General features: G+C 39.0%; 2 protein-coding genes across 2 annotated transcripts; both read left to right on the forward strand.

Moving 5' to 3' along the window:
• The first annotated feature begins 219 nt into the window (after positions 1-219).
• Positions 220-1,458, forward strand: LOC132314174 (uncharacterized). The gene is made up of 2 exons (XM_059813069.1): positions 220-493; positions 629-1,458. The coding sequence occupies exons 1-2, from the start codon at positions 220-222 to the stop codon at positions 1,456-1,458; spliced, it is 1,104 nt and encodes a 367-aa protein (XP_059669052.1).
• Positions 1,459-9,023: 7,565 nt separating this feature from the next.
• LOC132311619 (riboflavin biosynthesis protein PYRR, chloroplastic) lies at positions 9,024-17,402 on the forward strand. Its single transcript, XM_059809618.1, has 9 exons — positions 9,024-9,412; positions 11,498-11,632; positions 13,801-13,900; positions 14,040-14,165; positions 14,281-14,594; positions 15,192-15,311; positions 16,180-16,428; positions 16,510-16,635; positions 16,940-17,402. The coding sequence occupies exons 1-9, from the start codon at positions 9,056-9,058 to the stop codon at positions 17,207-17,209; spliced, it is 1,797 nt and encodes a 598-aa protein (XP_059665601.1). The 5' UTR covers positions 9,024-9,055; the 3' UTR covers positions 17,210-17,402.
• The last annotated feature ends 553 nt before the right edge of the window (positions 17,403-17,955 follow it).

Raw genomic sequence — 17,955 nt, forward strand, 5'->3', positions numbered from 1 at the left:
ATAGAGGTAAGTCCGGCTCAGGCTAAGGCCCTCATCCAGAATCAGGAACCAAAAAATCGCAGGGAGGTACAAGTTCTTACCGGTCGGATCGCAGCCCTCAGCCGGTTTATATCCCGATTGTCAGATAAGTGCAAACCATTCTTCGATGCCATAAGATCTAAGAATAAAGATATATGGGGACCTTAGCAGTAGGAGGCCCTCAATCAGTTGAAAGGTTACATGGCTGAACCACCAATTCTATCCGCTCCAAAACCCGGGGAGGTTTTTATTATGTATTTGGCGATTTCTAGTATAGCGACAAGTGCAGCATTGATTAGAAAGGAAGGAAAAATGCAATATCCCATCTTCTACACAAGTAAGACAATGACAGATGCGGAGACACAATATAACAAAGCAGAGAAAATCATCTTAGCCTTAGTTTATGCCAAGAGGAAGCTTCGGCATTATTTTGAATCTCACAGCATTGTGGTACTTACCAACTATCCTATACGGGGTATACTCTCTAAACCCGATCTATCTGGGAGAATTACCAAATGGGCTATCGAGCTCAGTTCCTTAGACATAACTTATGAGCCGAAGGTGTCGCATAAGGGATAAACCATAGCAGACTTTCTTCTCGGATATGAAGACACTCCCGAAGAGCTGGAACCCCCTGAACCACAGTGGGACCTTCGGATCGATGGTTCCTCGAATCAAACAAGTGCAGGGGTAGGGGTTGTTATGTCAACACCCGAAGGCACCAAGTTGCAGCAGTCTATTTGCTTGAAATTCCCTGCTACGAACACTGAGGCCGAGTACGAGGCGTTACTTGCTGGTCTTCAATTAGCCAGCAGTTTCCAGGTACGTTGTTTAAAGATTTTTAGTGACTCACAGCTTGTTATAAATAAAGTGACAGGTCAGTATCATCCCAAAGAGGAAAGAATGAAAGCATATAAAGAAGCTGTAGAGAATGTTACACGGGGATTCGATCAAATCGAATTTTGTCAGGTACCTCGTGTTGAGAATGCCGAAGCAGATCAATTGGCCACAGCAGCGTCATCCTCAAATGAAAATCTGACTTGGATTGTGCCGATTGACGTCTTGGACGAGCCCAGCATTAACCCTCAGCAAGAAGTAATGGTGATTCCAGTTATTCCTCGAGAACCATGCTGGATTGATCCACTGGAAGCCTACTTCAAGCATGGAATTCTTCCAAACCAGAAGCCCGAAGCACGGAAGCTCCGACTCACCGCAGTTAAATATGCCATCATTAACAACCAGTTATACCGGAAGTCATTTTCAGGTCCTTACCTGAAATGTTTAAGCCCTACTGAGGCTCTTGTGGTGTTGAAACAAATCCATGATGGAGATTGCGGCAACCATTCTGGGGGTAGATCCCTTGCACATAAAGTTCTAACTCAAGGCTACTTTCTGGCCGTACTTGGCCCGGAATGCAGAAGAGTATACTCGAAGATGTGACAAATGTCAACGCCACGGTCCCATGAAGCATCAATCTACCGAAGATTTACATGCAATGGCAAATCCATGGCCATTCGCACAATAGGGGATTGATATGGTGGGCCCTTTACCCAAGACCGTGGAACAAAAGGAGTACGTGCTACTGGTTACAGATTATTTTACTAAATGGGTAGAAGCCGAGGCCTACTCAAGTGTGACCCATGAGCAGGTGAAAAGTTTCTTTTGGAACAACATCATTTGCCGATTTGGGGTCCCAAAAGTCATTATGATGGACAATGGTAAGAACCTCGACAATAAAAGTACAAGAAAATTCTTTTCTGAGCATGGAATTGTACAAAAGCTAGTTGCAGTCAGTCATCCACAAGGGAATGGACAGGCTGAAATAACTAATCGAACCATTTCCAGTTGTTTAAAGAAGAAGTTGGAGAAACTCAAGACAAAATGGTATGAGAATCTCCCTCAGGTGCTTTGGGCGTACCGAACCACACCACGGCGGCCCACGGGGGAGAGTCCCTTTGCCATGGCTTATGGATCTGAAGCTGTGATCCCAACTAAAGCGGCAGTTCCAACCCTTCGGACATCCCTGTTGCTTGAAGGAAACAATAGTCAGCAGCTCGAACATAGTTTCGATATCCTGGATGAAAAAAGGGATGCTGCAGCAATTAGGCTTACTTCATATCAGCAGCTGCTACATAACAATTATAACAAACGTGTTAGATTTAGGAGCTTTGCGATAGGCGATTGGGTTTCAAAGCAAGAGACAGCGAGATAAAGAAACTGAAACCTAATTGGACCGGACCCTACAGGGTTACCGAAGTAGTGGGGAAGGGAGCATATTGTTTGGCCGAAGCTGACGGACGTCCCATTGCGCATCCTTGGAATGCAATACACCTTAAAAGCTATTTCCATTAGATAAGTTTATCAATTTTGTTAAGAATTCTTCACAAATAAGGCTGCGTATGCCCACAATCAGCCAAGCTTTTCTTTATTTTACTTCTATCATATTCGGTATAATTCTACTTAATTTGTTTCTTTCCATAAAAATGGGGGCCATACCATTCTATGATTATGTAATTTTGTGCCGCATTATGCATTAAGCAATTTTTATGCAAAGAAATTTTCATACTACACTGTGATTATGCAATTTTATGCTTTTATGCAAAGCAATGTTGGAAGCAAGTTATTAAAAAGCATGCGTTTTGGCCTATGGTTAAAACTCTATGTCCCACATCGACAAAAAAGTGTGAGTTACATTCTGTTATATATGGGAATATTTAAATAGTTGATTGCGGTGTAAGGAGGGCCCACCGGTATTAAAAGCTGTCAAGCTCAATACCAGAGGCATTCCTTACACCTACCTTTTTGACAAAATTTAGTTTATATCCCACATTGGATAAAAATAGAAAAGAAATGTGGTTAATATATGCGTTGTCCATTACATTTGGTTGCCAAGAAGGGAGTACTAATAGAGGAAAGTTTCCAAAGTAAACAAATAGGAAACTTCCCAGCCATTGTTACTCGCTTTCTTGACCTCCTATCATTTTTGAGTCCTCGGCTTCATGATAAGTTGTTTGAGTTTGAAAAAGCCAAAAAAGAATATATATATATATGCAAACTTCTCCTCAGGCTCGGTGCCGGGGAATAATTCATTCGCCTCGGGCCCTAAATGTCCGGCTTGGCAAAACTCTCCTCAGGCTTAGTGCCGGGGAGTAATTTATTCGCCTCGGACCCTAAGTGTTCGGCTCGGCAAACCTCCCCTCAGGCTCAACGCCGAGGAGTAATTCATTCGCCTCGGAACCTAAGTGTCTGGCTGGGTAAACCTCCCCTCAGGCTCGGCGCCGGGGAGTAATTCATTCGTCTCGGACCCTAAGTGTCCGGCTCCGCAAAACACCTCTCAGGCTCAGCGTCGGGGAGTAATTTTGCCTCGGACCCTAAGTGTCCGGCTCGGCAAATCTCCCCTCAGGCTCGGCGTTGGGGAGTAATTCATTCGCCTCGGACCCTAAAATGTCCGGCTCAGCAAAACTCCCCTTAGGCTCAGCACCGGGGAGTAATTCATTCGCCTCCGACCCAAAGTGTCCGGCGCAACAAATTTTACTCTCACGTTCATATTCACTGATTCTAAGTTCGGTGATATAAGCCACGAGATTGTCCCACATCGAAAAACTACAAGAAGAAACAAGTATAAATATACTTGCTTCACACAAATCCATGTCAAGAAGGGTTCCCTTGACGGTTAAATCACCAAAGGAAAAAAAATCCTCTATTATCAGATAAACTGTTAGAGGAGATCTCTTCTTCACATCTTATTCATTTTGCTTTAGACTAAAACAAATAAGGAACCTTCAAGTAGGGTACTTTCCTTAAAAAAAAAAAAAAAAAAAAAATCTTATCCAACAGAGTGTGTGCAATATCAGAAGCATACAAGTATACTTAGTCGAAGTAGAATAAAAGTGAGACAGCTTAAGAAACAAGGTTATATCATTCATGTTTATCATTCCCAATGTTGTTTCATTACAAAAGGAAAAAGGAAAAAAAGTTACTCGATCCTACTTCCTCTTCGGATCAAACGGGGCAGATTCGAAAGCATCTACCACAGCTGGACTTGCAGGTGGAGGAATTGCAGGACCAGGAATTACAGGAGTTGATGAGCTTAGAGGATCTTTTGGGTGAGCCTTCACCATTTCAGCAAAAAGCACCTCAGCCTCATGAGCCTTTAGACCCTCGTTGTAAGGGAAAGACACCCCCATGTTTGCATCAAAGGCATCAGGATCCATCGTTTTGGGGCCTGAGCCTTGATTGAAGCCGGGCCGGTAAGCTTTTGCACTCGACAAGCGCACCAAACTGGAGTAACGACCTTGCATCTGCCTCCCGGCAATGATGCAGGTGCTAAGGGCATCATTCAAACGCTGGACTTCAGCCTCCAGTGATTCAACTTTTGCATCAGAAGCAGCCAGACGCTTCTTATAAACATCCCGAGCCTCATACGTAATTTGTGCATTGGCAATGGCATGGGATGCCTTCTTCTCAGAATTGCTGAGATGTTTCTCTAGCTTCTTAATAGAAAGAGACTGAGCCTCAGCAGTGGCACAGAGGGCAATAGTGCGATACAAGCCCTGCATCATCAGACAATAAAAATAGTAAGGTAAACAAAATGGATAAGAAAGTTAAAAAAGCAGAAGGGAGAGCAAACCTCTATGGCTTGAACGGGGGTAGATGGAAGCAGCTGTTCCAATCCCATTCTGCCAATAATTTCTTCATCTTTAGGAATCCACATACCCCGAGCAATTACCAGTGCAGCGGATGGGTCGGTAATCATGGAATTACCAGAGTGAAGCACCGATTTATCAGCTCTTGAAAAAGAGGGCGTCCAAGGTGCCCCGGTCTCAGCCAAAACATATGCTCTGACCTCTTCCTCAGGGTCAGTTTCTTTAGCCTTTTTTCCTTTGCTCTTAGAAGGAGCTTTATTCTTGCTAGAGGAAGGTGGGTTGGACTTAGTCTTCTTTAAATGAGGCTCGTCAAGCTCAGTTTCGTGCTCATTTGATCTAATAATTATCAGAGGCCGATCGTCGGCAGCTTTCTTCTTTAGGGCTTTAGCCCTCTGTTTTTCTTCCTCAGTCATTGGGAAGGTGTCAAAAGAAGAAAGTGAAAGGTCCATGAGGTCTGTAGCTAAAGCTCTGAAGGCAATTTCCTTAAGGTTTGCCGATGTAAGCAAATCCTCAATAGAGGGGGGATCGCACCAAACTTGCTTTTCAAGGAAGGAGAGTCTTTTTTTGGCAACAGAAGAAGGAAATGTCACTGAAATAAGACCAAGAAATTCATAAATACACCGAAAAAGTAAGACTCGACATGGGAAACAACCAGAACAATTTTTATTAAGAGAGGGGGTATATTCTATACCTAATTTTCCAAACTTGCGTGGGATTGGGAGCTTGCTCGATTGAGATACAACCCATTTCCCTTTAACGATTATCATCCTCTCTTTCCACTTCTTTTCAGAGGAAGGGAGGTTTATACATATCCTCTGGTGCAAAGGAGAAGTAAAATAAAAGTGGCCAGGTTCGGTTCCGTGCTTGGAAATAACATAAGTAATCAGCAAATCAGCAAGATTCAAATCAAGACTCTCCAGCCTTCGGCGAACTAGGAGTGCCGAGATTATTCGGAAGAAGTTAAGGTTTACTTATAGGGGTGCAATCCCTAATTTATTAAAAACTAGATGATAAAAAGGGTGAAGGGGGAACCGAAGGGTGTTGATATGCCTGACAGAAAGGAGCAACTCGTCATCACTGACGCCCTCACCGGCACAAAATCGGAGCCCTTGGGATATTCTACAATTTCTACATCCTCGGGAATCTCAAAATCCTCCATTGTGGATTCAATGGAAAACCTAATACGACGAACAGATAAGATTGCATTTTTCTCTTCTTTAGTAAAAATGCTATCTGACCCAGAGGCGGACGTCTCAACCGGAAGTGAGGAAACATCCGGCTGAATAGCCGAGTCATCTGTAGATCTAGGGAAGCCAAAAACCCTAGGAGGAGGAACCCTAACGAGGTTGGGGGAAGACGAAGGCGTGGATTCTGAATCGACGATTTCTACACGTTCAGGAGAAGTCGAAGTATTCATAATGCAAGATTGAAGAAAGAAGTTCAAGGATTAAACTGGAGATACGAGAATGTAAAGAACGCAATGAACGAAACAAGCGCGAAAACAAATCTTGAAAAAGTCCTTGAGTCGGAATAACGATAAACACAAATGGAAACGCCTCGTACGAAAGTGGCAATTATACAACTTCAATTCCCTTTTAATTAGGAGCTGTAGTCCAATTAAAGAGGAATTGGGGGCAAAGTGTGGAGGGAAAAAATCCCCTCCAATGAAATTACTCCACGTCATCTCAGATGTAAATCTATCTTCCAAAGGCCCGTCACACTCAAGCCCAAATTGAGTGTATTCTCAGCCCAGGGTCTTAGTTATCAGCCCTCTAGACCTTTATCCAGGCCGGATAAAAAAGGTATCAACCCATTCGCTAATATCAAGCATACGGCCCATTATTCAAAGCCCAACCAGTTATAAAGAAATCCTGCCAATAGGAGGATTTATCATGGAAGGAAATTTTGCACAAGGCAAGTTCTGTGCATAGAAAATTCCTCAATGGAAAGAACTCTAATTGTAAAGGAAGTCATACATAGAAAGGATTGGAGAACAAGTAATGCGAGTCATACCATAATTCTACTATCTTTTGTGTATAAATAAAGGCCAAGACCTCCAATAAAAGCATAAAAAAATCACCCAAGCAATTATATACTTCTCTACACAGTATTCTTGTTTATTTTTACTATTATTGAGTGTGTTGCATTATTTTCTCTCGATCGTAATTGGTTGAGTAATTTTGCATTTACAGTATGATTAGAAATTTATGGTCATCAATTACATAAACTCTCACAAAATCTTGATCCCCACAAGGTCAGTGTTCCTATTCGAGAGATTAATGAAAATTATATATAAACATGTATGGGTCAGATACAATGGAAGGGGTTGGAAGAAAAATAAAGAAATGAAGGATATAATATAAATACGAGAGGGAAATATAAATATGACGAGTATTACATATATATAAAATGTGTATTATATATAGATTATTTATAGAAAGAAAATTAATTAATACAAATAAGGAAAAAAAATATAAAGAAAGAAATATATATATATATATATATAGGAAAGAAAAATATGAATAGAATGAGTAATATATATATAATATGTGTATTATATATAGAGTATTTATAGAAATAAAATTAACTAAATAAGGTTATTATATTTATTATATATAGAAATAAGAGAGAAAATGAGTAAAGGGTAGTTTGGTTATTATATATATTATATATTTAGAAATTAATTATTTGAAGAGGAGAGAATAATAAAATTTTAAAATTATTTTTATGTTTTCAAAAAATTCTCCTGTATTTTTAGAAGAGTGCAAAAAACCCCCTGTAGGCATTTTGGGCAGCGCAAAAGGGTAGTTTTGGTATTAAAGGTTGACTTTTGGTTACATGTAAGGCACATACCAATTTTCTTAGTCAAAAGCCTTTATTTGTATTTTTTTGAAATTAGAAGGGTCATGTTTGAACAATAAGAGTATTAATTACACATTTTAAAAAATAGAGAGGTGTTTTTTGCACTTACCCCATATAGATTATAGGGTTAATTACAACCACACCCCCTGAGGTTTGCCATATTGATAACCATATACAACTTAGCCATTTTTTGGACAAAGACACCCCTTAGGTTTACAAACTTGAACAATGACACCCCAAATATGATGAAAATACATGTTTACCATTTGACCATGTAAAATGACCAAATTACCCTCATCCAAAATATCCTTTTTTCTTCCAATTTTTAGATCTTCCCATTCATTCTGTGAGCCCTTCTTCCCCGCCGTCCATCAAGCCGCCACGAGCCCATCACCGTCCCTTCGTCGCCCTCATCCGAGCCATCCATAGCCGCAGTCCATCAAGCCGCCACAGGCCCACAGCCGAGTCCATCACCGTCCCGCCGTTGCCCTCATCCGAGCCATCCATAACCGCAGTCCATTCCTCCATCGTCTACTTACAGCTATCGCCACCGCTGCCGAGCTGAACTAACCTCGCTCACCGCATCCGAGCTCTACCACCACCGAGCCCAACTCGGACGAGTCAACGCCTGTCACTGCCGCTGTCAGTCAATCGCGCGCTACATCGCCGTTTCGAAGTCAATCGAGCCAACTGTCGCTGATTCTATCCAGCCAAGCTATCCACCGGTGTTCAGTGTTAACAGCCCGTCGCCCACAACCGAGGCCGTCTTCCCGTTGCCCACAGCCAAGGCCGTCTTAAACACGGCTGAGCCCTCACCAGCCAAGCCTTCACCGGCCGCCGCGAGTCCTCCACTACCGATCTATCCACAGTCAAGCTCTCCACCGGATGAGCATTCCATTTTGCTCGCCGGCCGTCGTCCTAAAAGTGCTTTCCGAATCAAGATAGTCACCCATCACACGAATCTAAAACCCAACTCCACGACACTCGATGACGGCGGGCGGCTCAGCCGGTGGAGGGCTCGGCCATGAGAGGAACTGCGACATGGAATCGGCGAGCAAGAATTGAGATTAGGGGTTTGAGATGGGGGTTTGAGAGATACTGTGTGTGTGCGTGTGTGAGATAGAAAGAATTTTGGGTTTAATTTACGGATTGGGAGGGTGTGGAAGAAGAGGAGGAACTGGGTTGAGAGAAAGAGAGATGAGATGATGAGATGAGATGAGATGAGATAATGAGATGTTGAAAGAGAGAGATGAGTTGCGAGGGTAGTTTGGTCATTTTAGGTGGGGATTAAAATATATCTAAGGGCATATTAGACATTTCATGTCACTTAAGGCTGTGTTTGGCTCCGTTTTTTTAAAATAGGGTGTCATTGTTCAAGTTTGTAAATCTAAGAGGTGTCTTTGTTCAAAAAATGACTAAATTGTATATGGCTGTCAATATAACAAACCTCATGGGGTGTCATTGTAATTAACCCTATACTAATAGATAGACGGAGAGGGGAGCTCTGCTGTAGTGCTGTGTGAATTGTAATGGGGTTCTCGTTCGTAGCCTTCTCTCCTCCCATTATCTGTAAGATCAATACCTACAACCACAACAACAACAACAACAACTCTCACTCGCTTGATGCTGCATTCATCAAACGCGCCGCCGAGATAGCCGACAAGTCCGCCGGCTTTACCTCGCCCCACCCGAACTTCGGCTGCGTGGTCGCCACTGCCGCCGGAAATGTCGTCGGAGAGGGGTATCTTTACGCGCAGGGGACCAAGCCCGCCGAGAGCCTGGCGGTGGAGGCCGCCGGCGATTGGAGCAAAGGCGCCACCGCTTATCTCAACATGGAACCCGGCGATTGCCACGGTGACCGCACCGCCGTCTCTTCTCTCATCAAGGTTTTGCCATATATGGTTTCTTTCTCTTCATTTTTGTTTTTCAAATGTAATTCCTTATCCTTGTTTGTGTTCTATACATGTGAATTAAACGTTTTGTTTTGTTAACACTTCTGTTATAGGGCTTGTTGGCATTTAGTATGAAAAAGACATAGATTGATTAAATTTGATTTTTCAATTTGGTAAATTGTTTGAAGTACTTGTCATGGTTATAAGAACTGTAATCAATTTTGAAAATGCTTATCTAACCGGGTAAACTACACCCTCATAATCTGAACTACAGGTTTCAAATAGTAATAATTACTACTTGTTAGAACTTCAAAGCACATTAGATTGCCCTCTGAAGGTTCAGGAGGGTTAGTTAGCTTAATTGACAAACTTTGAGATATAAGTACAATTATGATATTACTCTTCACCCTTTCAGTTATGTAATTTGTTGTAAAATTGGAAGTGTGACCCTTCTCAATGCCAACACGGGCTCTAATCTCAACCATATCTTGAAGCACTCCATATCGGCATCCATAATTACCACAATAGGCCGTTTTTGACAACAAACGCTAAATCATGACAAACCACCTCTATTAACACCATCACCATCATCATTGTTGAGTCTTGCCCAGAAGGGCCAGAACCATCATATCACCAACTATCCATCATCAACTTCAAATGTTGCTGGTACCCAAATCGTCAATAATTTTGCACTCAACTTGATTCATAATTTGGATGTAAAATCATTTTTTTTATTCTCCTTTGCGATACATAGGGTCTAAGATACGTCTTCCCTTAAATTTGAGTTAAATTTAAAGCATCGACTGGGAGGTCAAAACTCAAAGTGAACATTTTTTCTGTCCCATGGTAGAGAAAGGCCCACCAGCTTGAAGCCAATGGAGAAAAATGGGGAGGGTGTAGAGAGGGAATGAACTTGAAACCCTTTCTCTCCATGATAGGAAATCACGGACTATGTCCGCCATGAGTGATTCCCTACCACAATCATGTGACTTAAGGAATACTATAAATGAGTGAAGCCTCACAAATTTTGTGTGAAAATTCCTGGTTCCGGATTTGGTAGACCGTAAGGCTCGAGGTTGATACATTTGTCACTATTGACAAGGTCAAGATTAAGGATAAAGAAGTCATAGATCAAGTTTCAGGGCAAAGAAGTGGTTTTTTGGATAAGCAGCAAAAGAATTGGCCGTCAAGTAGCTTGAACAATGCCCTGCTGCTGGCTATCAAAAAGTTATGCTCAGCTGATTTTGGATCAGCTGCAACAAATATATGCTGAAGTGTGCCTGCCTGCACAATTGCGCTATGAACTTTAAAAAGAAAAAAAAAATGTGGGAACAACAGCCAATCAAGGCTGAAGTATAAAATTAGCTGGGCTGACTGCGAGAAACACTGTGGTCCCTGTGGTCTGTGGTTGATAGATTTTAGTAAATTAGTTGCAGCTTTCAAGACCTTTGGCATTTATCTGTCTATATATTTTCATTATTCTGATTTTCATTGACATTGGCGTTAGAAATATTGTTTGTAATGGTGATATCTGCAAACAAAAAGATGAGAAAGAAATATAAGGGAGTGTAGATATACTTGTTGGTAATGGTGATGTAATCGTCGATTTTGAGAGAGACGGCAGGCTTGAAGTAGCAATGTTGTTGGTAATGGCGTTATTTGCAAATAAAAAATATGGGAAAGAAATTTTAGGAAGTATAAATATAATTAATTTGAGTGGAAGAGCAAATGGCAAAATTTAAAAAACTAAAAGCAACAAAGGCTATTCAGGAAAAAAAAAAAAAAGCAACCAAGGCAATTGACATGGATAGTGTCCATGAAGTCCAACAGTGCATTAATGGAGGGCTATTGGTGAAATGTGATAGTGTGTAGTGTTAGTTCAACTTACTTTATAATTTAGAGGGCAAGCATGGTTTTTAATTACTTGGTGTGATGGCAATCACTCTGGCTTTTCAAATGTTTTTCTTAACCATAATCTAGTTCTATTAAGGATTGTTGTACTAGCGTGCTTAGGTGATATTTGCGTATGGTTGCATTTTATAGTCAATTTTTACATGAAACTGATGTTCTATACATTAGGCAGGAATTACTAGAGTAGTCGTTGGAATCAGGCATCCATTGCAACATCTTCGGGGCAATGCTGTTCGTGCATTAAGAAGTGAAGGATTGCATGTTGATGTTCTTGGGGAAGATATACAAAGTAAAGTTATTGAGGTATATGTTATGCATTTATATACTTAATTTACTCGAGCATTTTGCTGTTAGGAACTTGATTAAAATACTGTTATCAGCATTTTATTCCCCTTGGCTTGTATTATTTATGTTGCCCTGGACTCTCTGGATATATTGTAAAAAATATATTACCTTACTAATAATAGAATTGTTAAATATTACCTTAAAGTGCCTGCCTAAGTTTTGTGATTTAAAGATTTTAAATATTGGTTATACTTGACCTAGCAGTTGTAGGCTTGCCACTATATCTTCCTTAGGGATGATGTATATCGATCTAAAGTAGTTTACTGTTCGTGGGCTCTGATTCGGTAATTAGAGCCTCCTATCAGCACAAAAGTGAGTTGCAAATGTGGCCCATTCTACAAATTTTTATAAACACTTGTTTTTTCTCTCTCTGAGCCATATACACTTGGACATACACATACATCTAGATGGACATGACAGAAAAATGACAGATAAGGAAATTTGGCATTCCGAGAACCTAGTAGATAATTTGTTGGTAACTAAGAAGTCACAAAACATTTAGAGAGTGGATTGATTAACGGGAGGTAATAAGGCTTTTATATCTGGGTTTTCTTGATACAACAAGTATTTGTCCTCATTTACGCACGTGTTTCTCTTTCTGGTCTATTTTAACCAAGTCACAGGCTATCAAGAACACATTGCACTTACTAATTGTAACTTGTAGATATCACATGCTTTCTTTTGATTTCATTATTAAAATTTGCACGTGGGATCCATATTCTATCCTTCATCCTAGATTGCTTTTTCAAGCCACATTTTCCTCATCTTTATTGCATGGAATTATTGTTGAAAAAAATGTGCATAATGGATCCTTGATGGATTCTTACATAATTTTTCTGATCATTGCATATAGCTGTTTGACTTTTTTTCTTCAAATTTATTATTTATTGTCAAATACTAATTCTATCAGATATCAATAGTGGGCATGATGTTGGTAATTAAGTATATAGGTTCTAAATAGAGGTCATTTTCTTGGAGTTAAATGAGTGATCAGTGCCATATATTATAGATTTGTGGAGTTACTGTTGAAATTATAGATCTATAAGAAAATATTTTTTAATTTATTAGGAAATTTTTTTTGAAAGCTAAATCAAATAACTATCTTAGTGTAATATAGAAATTTCACTTCATAAGAGACAAGAAATATGATCCTATTTTGCACCTTTTAGTAGAACAAAAAGTCAATCTAACTTTTTTAGTGCAAAAAGACACACCCATATATATAAACACGCATTGATTGATGAGAGTTTTTTGTTTTATTTCTATAAACGTTGAAATCACTGAGTAGTTTTATTATTATTTTTTTTAAAGCTTTTTTTTTTTTTTTTTTTTTTAAGTTTTTGTTATGGCTACTTTGAAGGAAAATTGTAGTAACATATGATATTGTTTTTATTAGTGAAACTTAAGTTGAGATAATTGCTAATTTAGAGCTGAGGATAGAAGCTTTAAAATCAAGAGAATTTTAGACAGTAAAACTGAATATGAGTTTAGGAATGTAACTTTAGCAAAATTAGGAATACAAGTGGGAATGTAGTGAAAAATGAAAATCCAAAGTTGAGAGAACTCTAAAAGCTGAGTTGTTTCATTTACATAGGGAGAGAATGGACATGGTCTTGCACATATATTTAATAAATACATGGTTAAGTGGAGTGTTTTTGTCATATTGTGTTATCGACAAATATCTCTAAAATTGAGAAGTATATTTTATGAAACAACTATTAGACCAATTGTATTCTATAGGATGAAACGTTGGCTATAGAAACAATATATTCATAAAATATTGGGAATGACTGAAAATATGGATTTTGAGATGGATGAGTGGTAAGACAAGAAAAGATTAAATTAAAAATTAACTAATTTGTGACATTATGAAAGTTGTATTTATGGGAGATAAAATGAGAGAAAAATCGATTAAGACGGTTTACCTATATGCAATGAAGACCAATAATTGCGCCAACAAGAATGACGTGATCCGTACAAAAGATTATGCTGGGAGAAGGTAGGAATATGGCATGTTTATCTTCATCATACAAAAGCCGTCTCAGCTAATCTCTGTTGAGTTATATTTTAACTTGTCTAAAATTTCTCACTGTATTTTCTCTAACATTTTAGATTCTATATTTTAGGAAGCTCTGAAGTCCTGCCTCTTAGTCAATGCTCCTTTGCTTTATAGAGCTGCTTCTCGAGTTCCATTCTCTGTTCTCAAGTATGCAATGACCCTTGATGGTGAGCATTCTGTATTTAAGAAGAATTTCATGTTCCAAAGTTCATCTGACAAAAATGATCTTTTGGCCTTTTGCTCTTGTGAGGGTCTTAGAATTTTCAGTTTAGAGTTATTACTGATCGCTTCCTTGGATGCTGACAGGAAAAATTGCTGCCAGCAGTGGGCATGCATCATGGATAAGCAGCAAAAAATCGAGAACTCGAGTTTTTGAATTGCGGGGTAGAAGTGATGCCATTATTGTAGGAGGAAATACTGTACGCAGGGATAGTATGAATCATCGTCGTCGTCATCATTTTCTTTAACCCCTGTTACTTTTCAGTTGCTGGTAATCAAGATATTATTAAATCCTGCATTCCTGCTCTAATTTTTCTTTGGAATATAGATCCACGACTAACAGCAAGACATGGAGGTGGCCATTTGCCCATGCGGATTGTGATGTCACAAACTCTAAATCTTCCCGAGGTAGCTAATCTTTGGGATGTTGCTGATGTACCCACCATTGTTGCAACCCAAAGAGGCGCTAGGAGAAGTTTCCAGAAATTTCTTGCATCCAAAGGTGTTGAAGTAGTGGAGTTTGACATCTTAAATCCTAAAGATGTTATGGAATACTTGTATGATCGTGGTTACCTTTCAATTTTATGGGAGTGTGGAGGAACATTGGCTGCATCTGCTATTTCATCTGGTGTCATACACAAGGTATGTGTCGGTCTTTTCTTTGTTAATGTGCATCAGTTCTTTTTCTTTTTCCTTTTTTTCTTTTTTTGTACGCTACAGCATAATTTAATTAATGAATAGGAATAAATGTTGCTTCGATAGATGAGAAGCTCTAAAGCACAGACACTCCCCTTGGGGGTGCTGTGGCAGTGTCGGACAGACATGCGTGTCCAAGGGCCAGACACGTGTCCGTCCTGGAGTGTGGTTGAAATTTTTTTTGGTTGGACATGATAGGGACATGACAGGGTATTTTTTGCTATAATTCTTTTTTAAAAGACGGGTTCCAAATGTAATTTTAAAACATGTCAAGGTCAAAAATAACATTATTTCATGACTGGAAAGAAATTACAGCCATATGGAGAGCCAAATTTGTTAAATTACAGTCACAAAAAAATGGAAAGAAATTATATATTCACGAAATTTTGCTATTTTGTTAAATTCTTTAGGCATGAAACAATTTTAATTATTTAGGCATCATATAAGCTTAGCTAATTCCCTTTTCTTTCTAACCTAATATGTACTTTTGTTGGCTGTTGTCAGGAGTTACTACATAATGAGACATTTGATATATTGATGCAGGTGTATGCATTTGTGGCTCCTAAAATTATTGGTGGAAAGAATGCGCCATCTCCAGTTGGTGAACTTGGGATGGTTGAGATGACGCAAGCTTTGGAATTAGTTGATATCTGCTATGAGCAGGTTGGTATTGATTTTTATTTCCTAGTTGTAATGAAAGTTTTTCTACATTGGCAACATCTTCATAATGCCAGGTTTGAAGTTACTAGTTTATCTGCTTGTACTATTCTCCTTGCATCAAAAGTCCCCGTATTCCTATGTATTATAGTTTATCTCCATATGCTAAATCTACCTGCAATCTATATTTTTCATTTTATGTTACCATGTATTGTTTTAAATACCATTTCCAACACTGGGAAAAACTTGGAAGCTTTGATTTTTTGTACTTAGCTTTCGATGTGCACATGCAAAACTTTGTAACATGGATTAATCTAGAATTCTCTCTGTTTTATCTGAGCCCACGAAAGAACCTGTGCAAAATGCTTGCACACTCATAAGTACACACGCACATTAATAAATAAATTTTTTATATAGGTAATAACCTATTTCCCTTATATAGTTGCTGTGTTGGGATAACCCAATAGAGTTTATTCCCTCATCCCAGTTAGGTACGTGTTATTCTTGTACTAATTTCAGTCGATTAGGTCTTTTTACCAAATTCGTCTTTGTAATTTGTATAAATTAGCAGTTGGAAGTTCTGGTTATTACACGTAATTGTCTGGATCTTGTCTTCCTATTACCCTTGCATCAGTTACCATGAAAATCAGGCAAACTTTTGTCTCATCGGCCCATTATGTGCTTCTAATGCAGTAATGTGCTTCTGATGCGATAGAGATCGTACTCATTTTCTACTGAAACTTTGAAACAATAGCTGAAGTTCACTCTTATGGAATAGCTACAAGATTCAAACTTAATGCACATGTTCCATTGTGCAAAGTTTTCTGTCTTTTCAGGATTGTGTAATTGGTAACTTCTGACTCGTGTCTGGCAGATAGGACCCGACATACTTATTAGCGGATTTCTTCAGCCTGTTCCAGACATGACACCTGTCATACCATCAGTGGAAGAAACTTCTGCAATTGATCCAACCGTCACTCCTTATGATTCAAGCATCATATTCTTCTATAAAACATGGGATCCTTATGGATCTTTCTCAAACTTCTCTCCTCATCCAATTCTGATGCTGCCTGATGAAAGTGGTGATTATCTTTCCTGGTCAAGTGTAGAGCATTATTACCAGGTTACTTTCTGTCTCTGCCATTTCTATTTGCTTGTCAGAACTTTTGTGAAGACGCTGTCAAAAGTTTTCTTCAAAATGCAGGCGCACAAATTTGTGGGAGTGCATGATCATGTAGCAAGAAAATGTGTTGAAGACATAAGATCTGCAAAAAGTCCCGAGGAAGCGGCACGAATGGGAAGGAAAATGCAGAGGCTGCACCCTGATCTGGTATGGCTTTCAAATACTATTAAGTGTGATGCATATTGGCCTCAAACTTCATGCTCCAAACGTATTGTGTTTCCATGTTAAACATGAAAGTTTGTTCTACCTTTTCTTTTTTCTTCTTTTGTTGATGCTGATTTCTTGGATCTAGGTGAACCATCATACGGCATTTTCTTCGCGTTGTGTGTGCAAAAAGACTGACATGCCAGCATTACAACAATATTGATTGTCTTTGGGATACATTCATTTTGAAATCAATTCCTTACAAATTCTAAGCAATCTGATGCACTTCTTATTGTGTGCGATGCAGATAAGATCTGATTGGGAGTCCGTTAAGATTGATGTTATGTACAGGGCCTTGAAATGTAAGTTCTCGATATATCCTCATTTAAATTCGATGCTGCTCTCAACTGCGGGGGCTGTTCTTGTTGAAGCTTCACCGCATGATCTCTTCTGGGGTGGAGGCCGCGAAGGAGAAGGCCTAAATTATCTAGGCAGGCTACTAATGCAGTTGCGGTCAGAGTTTCTTGGTGACTCTTCAACACCAAATGAGAACTCTAGAATTTATCAAGAAACATAAAATGGAGTGAAAATTCTATATATGATGATAAGCTTTATTATATTTTTGTAACATCATTGTTGCCCTGATAATTTATGTAATCTAGTTAAAATATTGGTTCCCAAATAAATGTTCTATGTTGTTAGCTTTCAAGTTGAAAAGGTGAAGTTAAAATTTATTTACCAAAAAAGGTTAGTAAATTATTTGAGTCAAAGCTCTTATACCCAAGTAGTATTGTTTCTCCTTTTCTTTCAATAATTATATATTAATGAGATATCTCTTGGATCCTAATTCCATGCTCCCAAATATTAGTTTATGATTTTGGCCATAGGGGTTCTTATGGGCCCCACCATATGATGTCACGGGACACATCTGAATTCAGACTTTGCATCATTTTCTTAACTTAAATATATAATTTGAGAGAGGAAAGGAACAGGGAAGTAAAACTTTAAAAATAGTTATGGAGACTTCAGCAATGGTTGGATCAAGTTTTTGTATATATGTATATAAACTAAGAATATATATATATGTATATATGTATAAACTTTGAATAATTTAAGGTGGAAAGATTGGCAGGATGCTGTCTAAAGTTAAAATAGGATTAAAGAAAGTAGTAATCTATGGAAAAGGAAAATGCTCATTTAAGTGTTGTGATAGGACTTTTGTGTATGAAAAGACACTGTAACAGTAAAAATAGCCGTCCCACATTGAAAATGAGGGAGGCTAATAAGCCAAATTGATTTGGTTTGTGAATGTGACCCTTTGAC

This window comes from Cornus florida, unplaced genomic scaffold (assembly GCF_030987335.1).
Source record: "Cornus florida cultivar Cherokee Brave unplaced genomic scaffold, ASM3098733v1 CherokeeBrave_3.0.0_Hap2_Chr06, whole genome shotgun sequence".
Lineage (NCBI taxonomy): Eukaryota > Viridiplantae > Streptophyta > Magnoliopsida > Cornales > Cornaceae > Cornus > Cornus florida.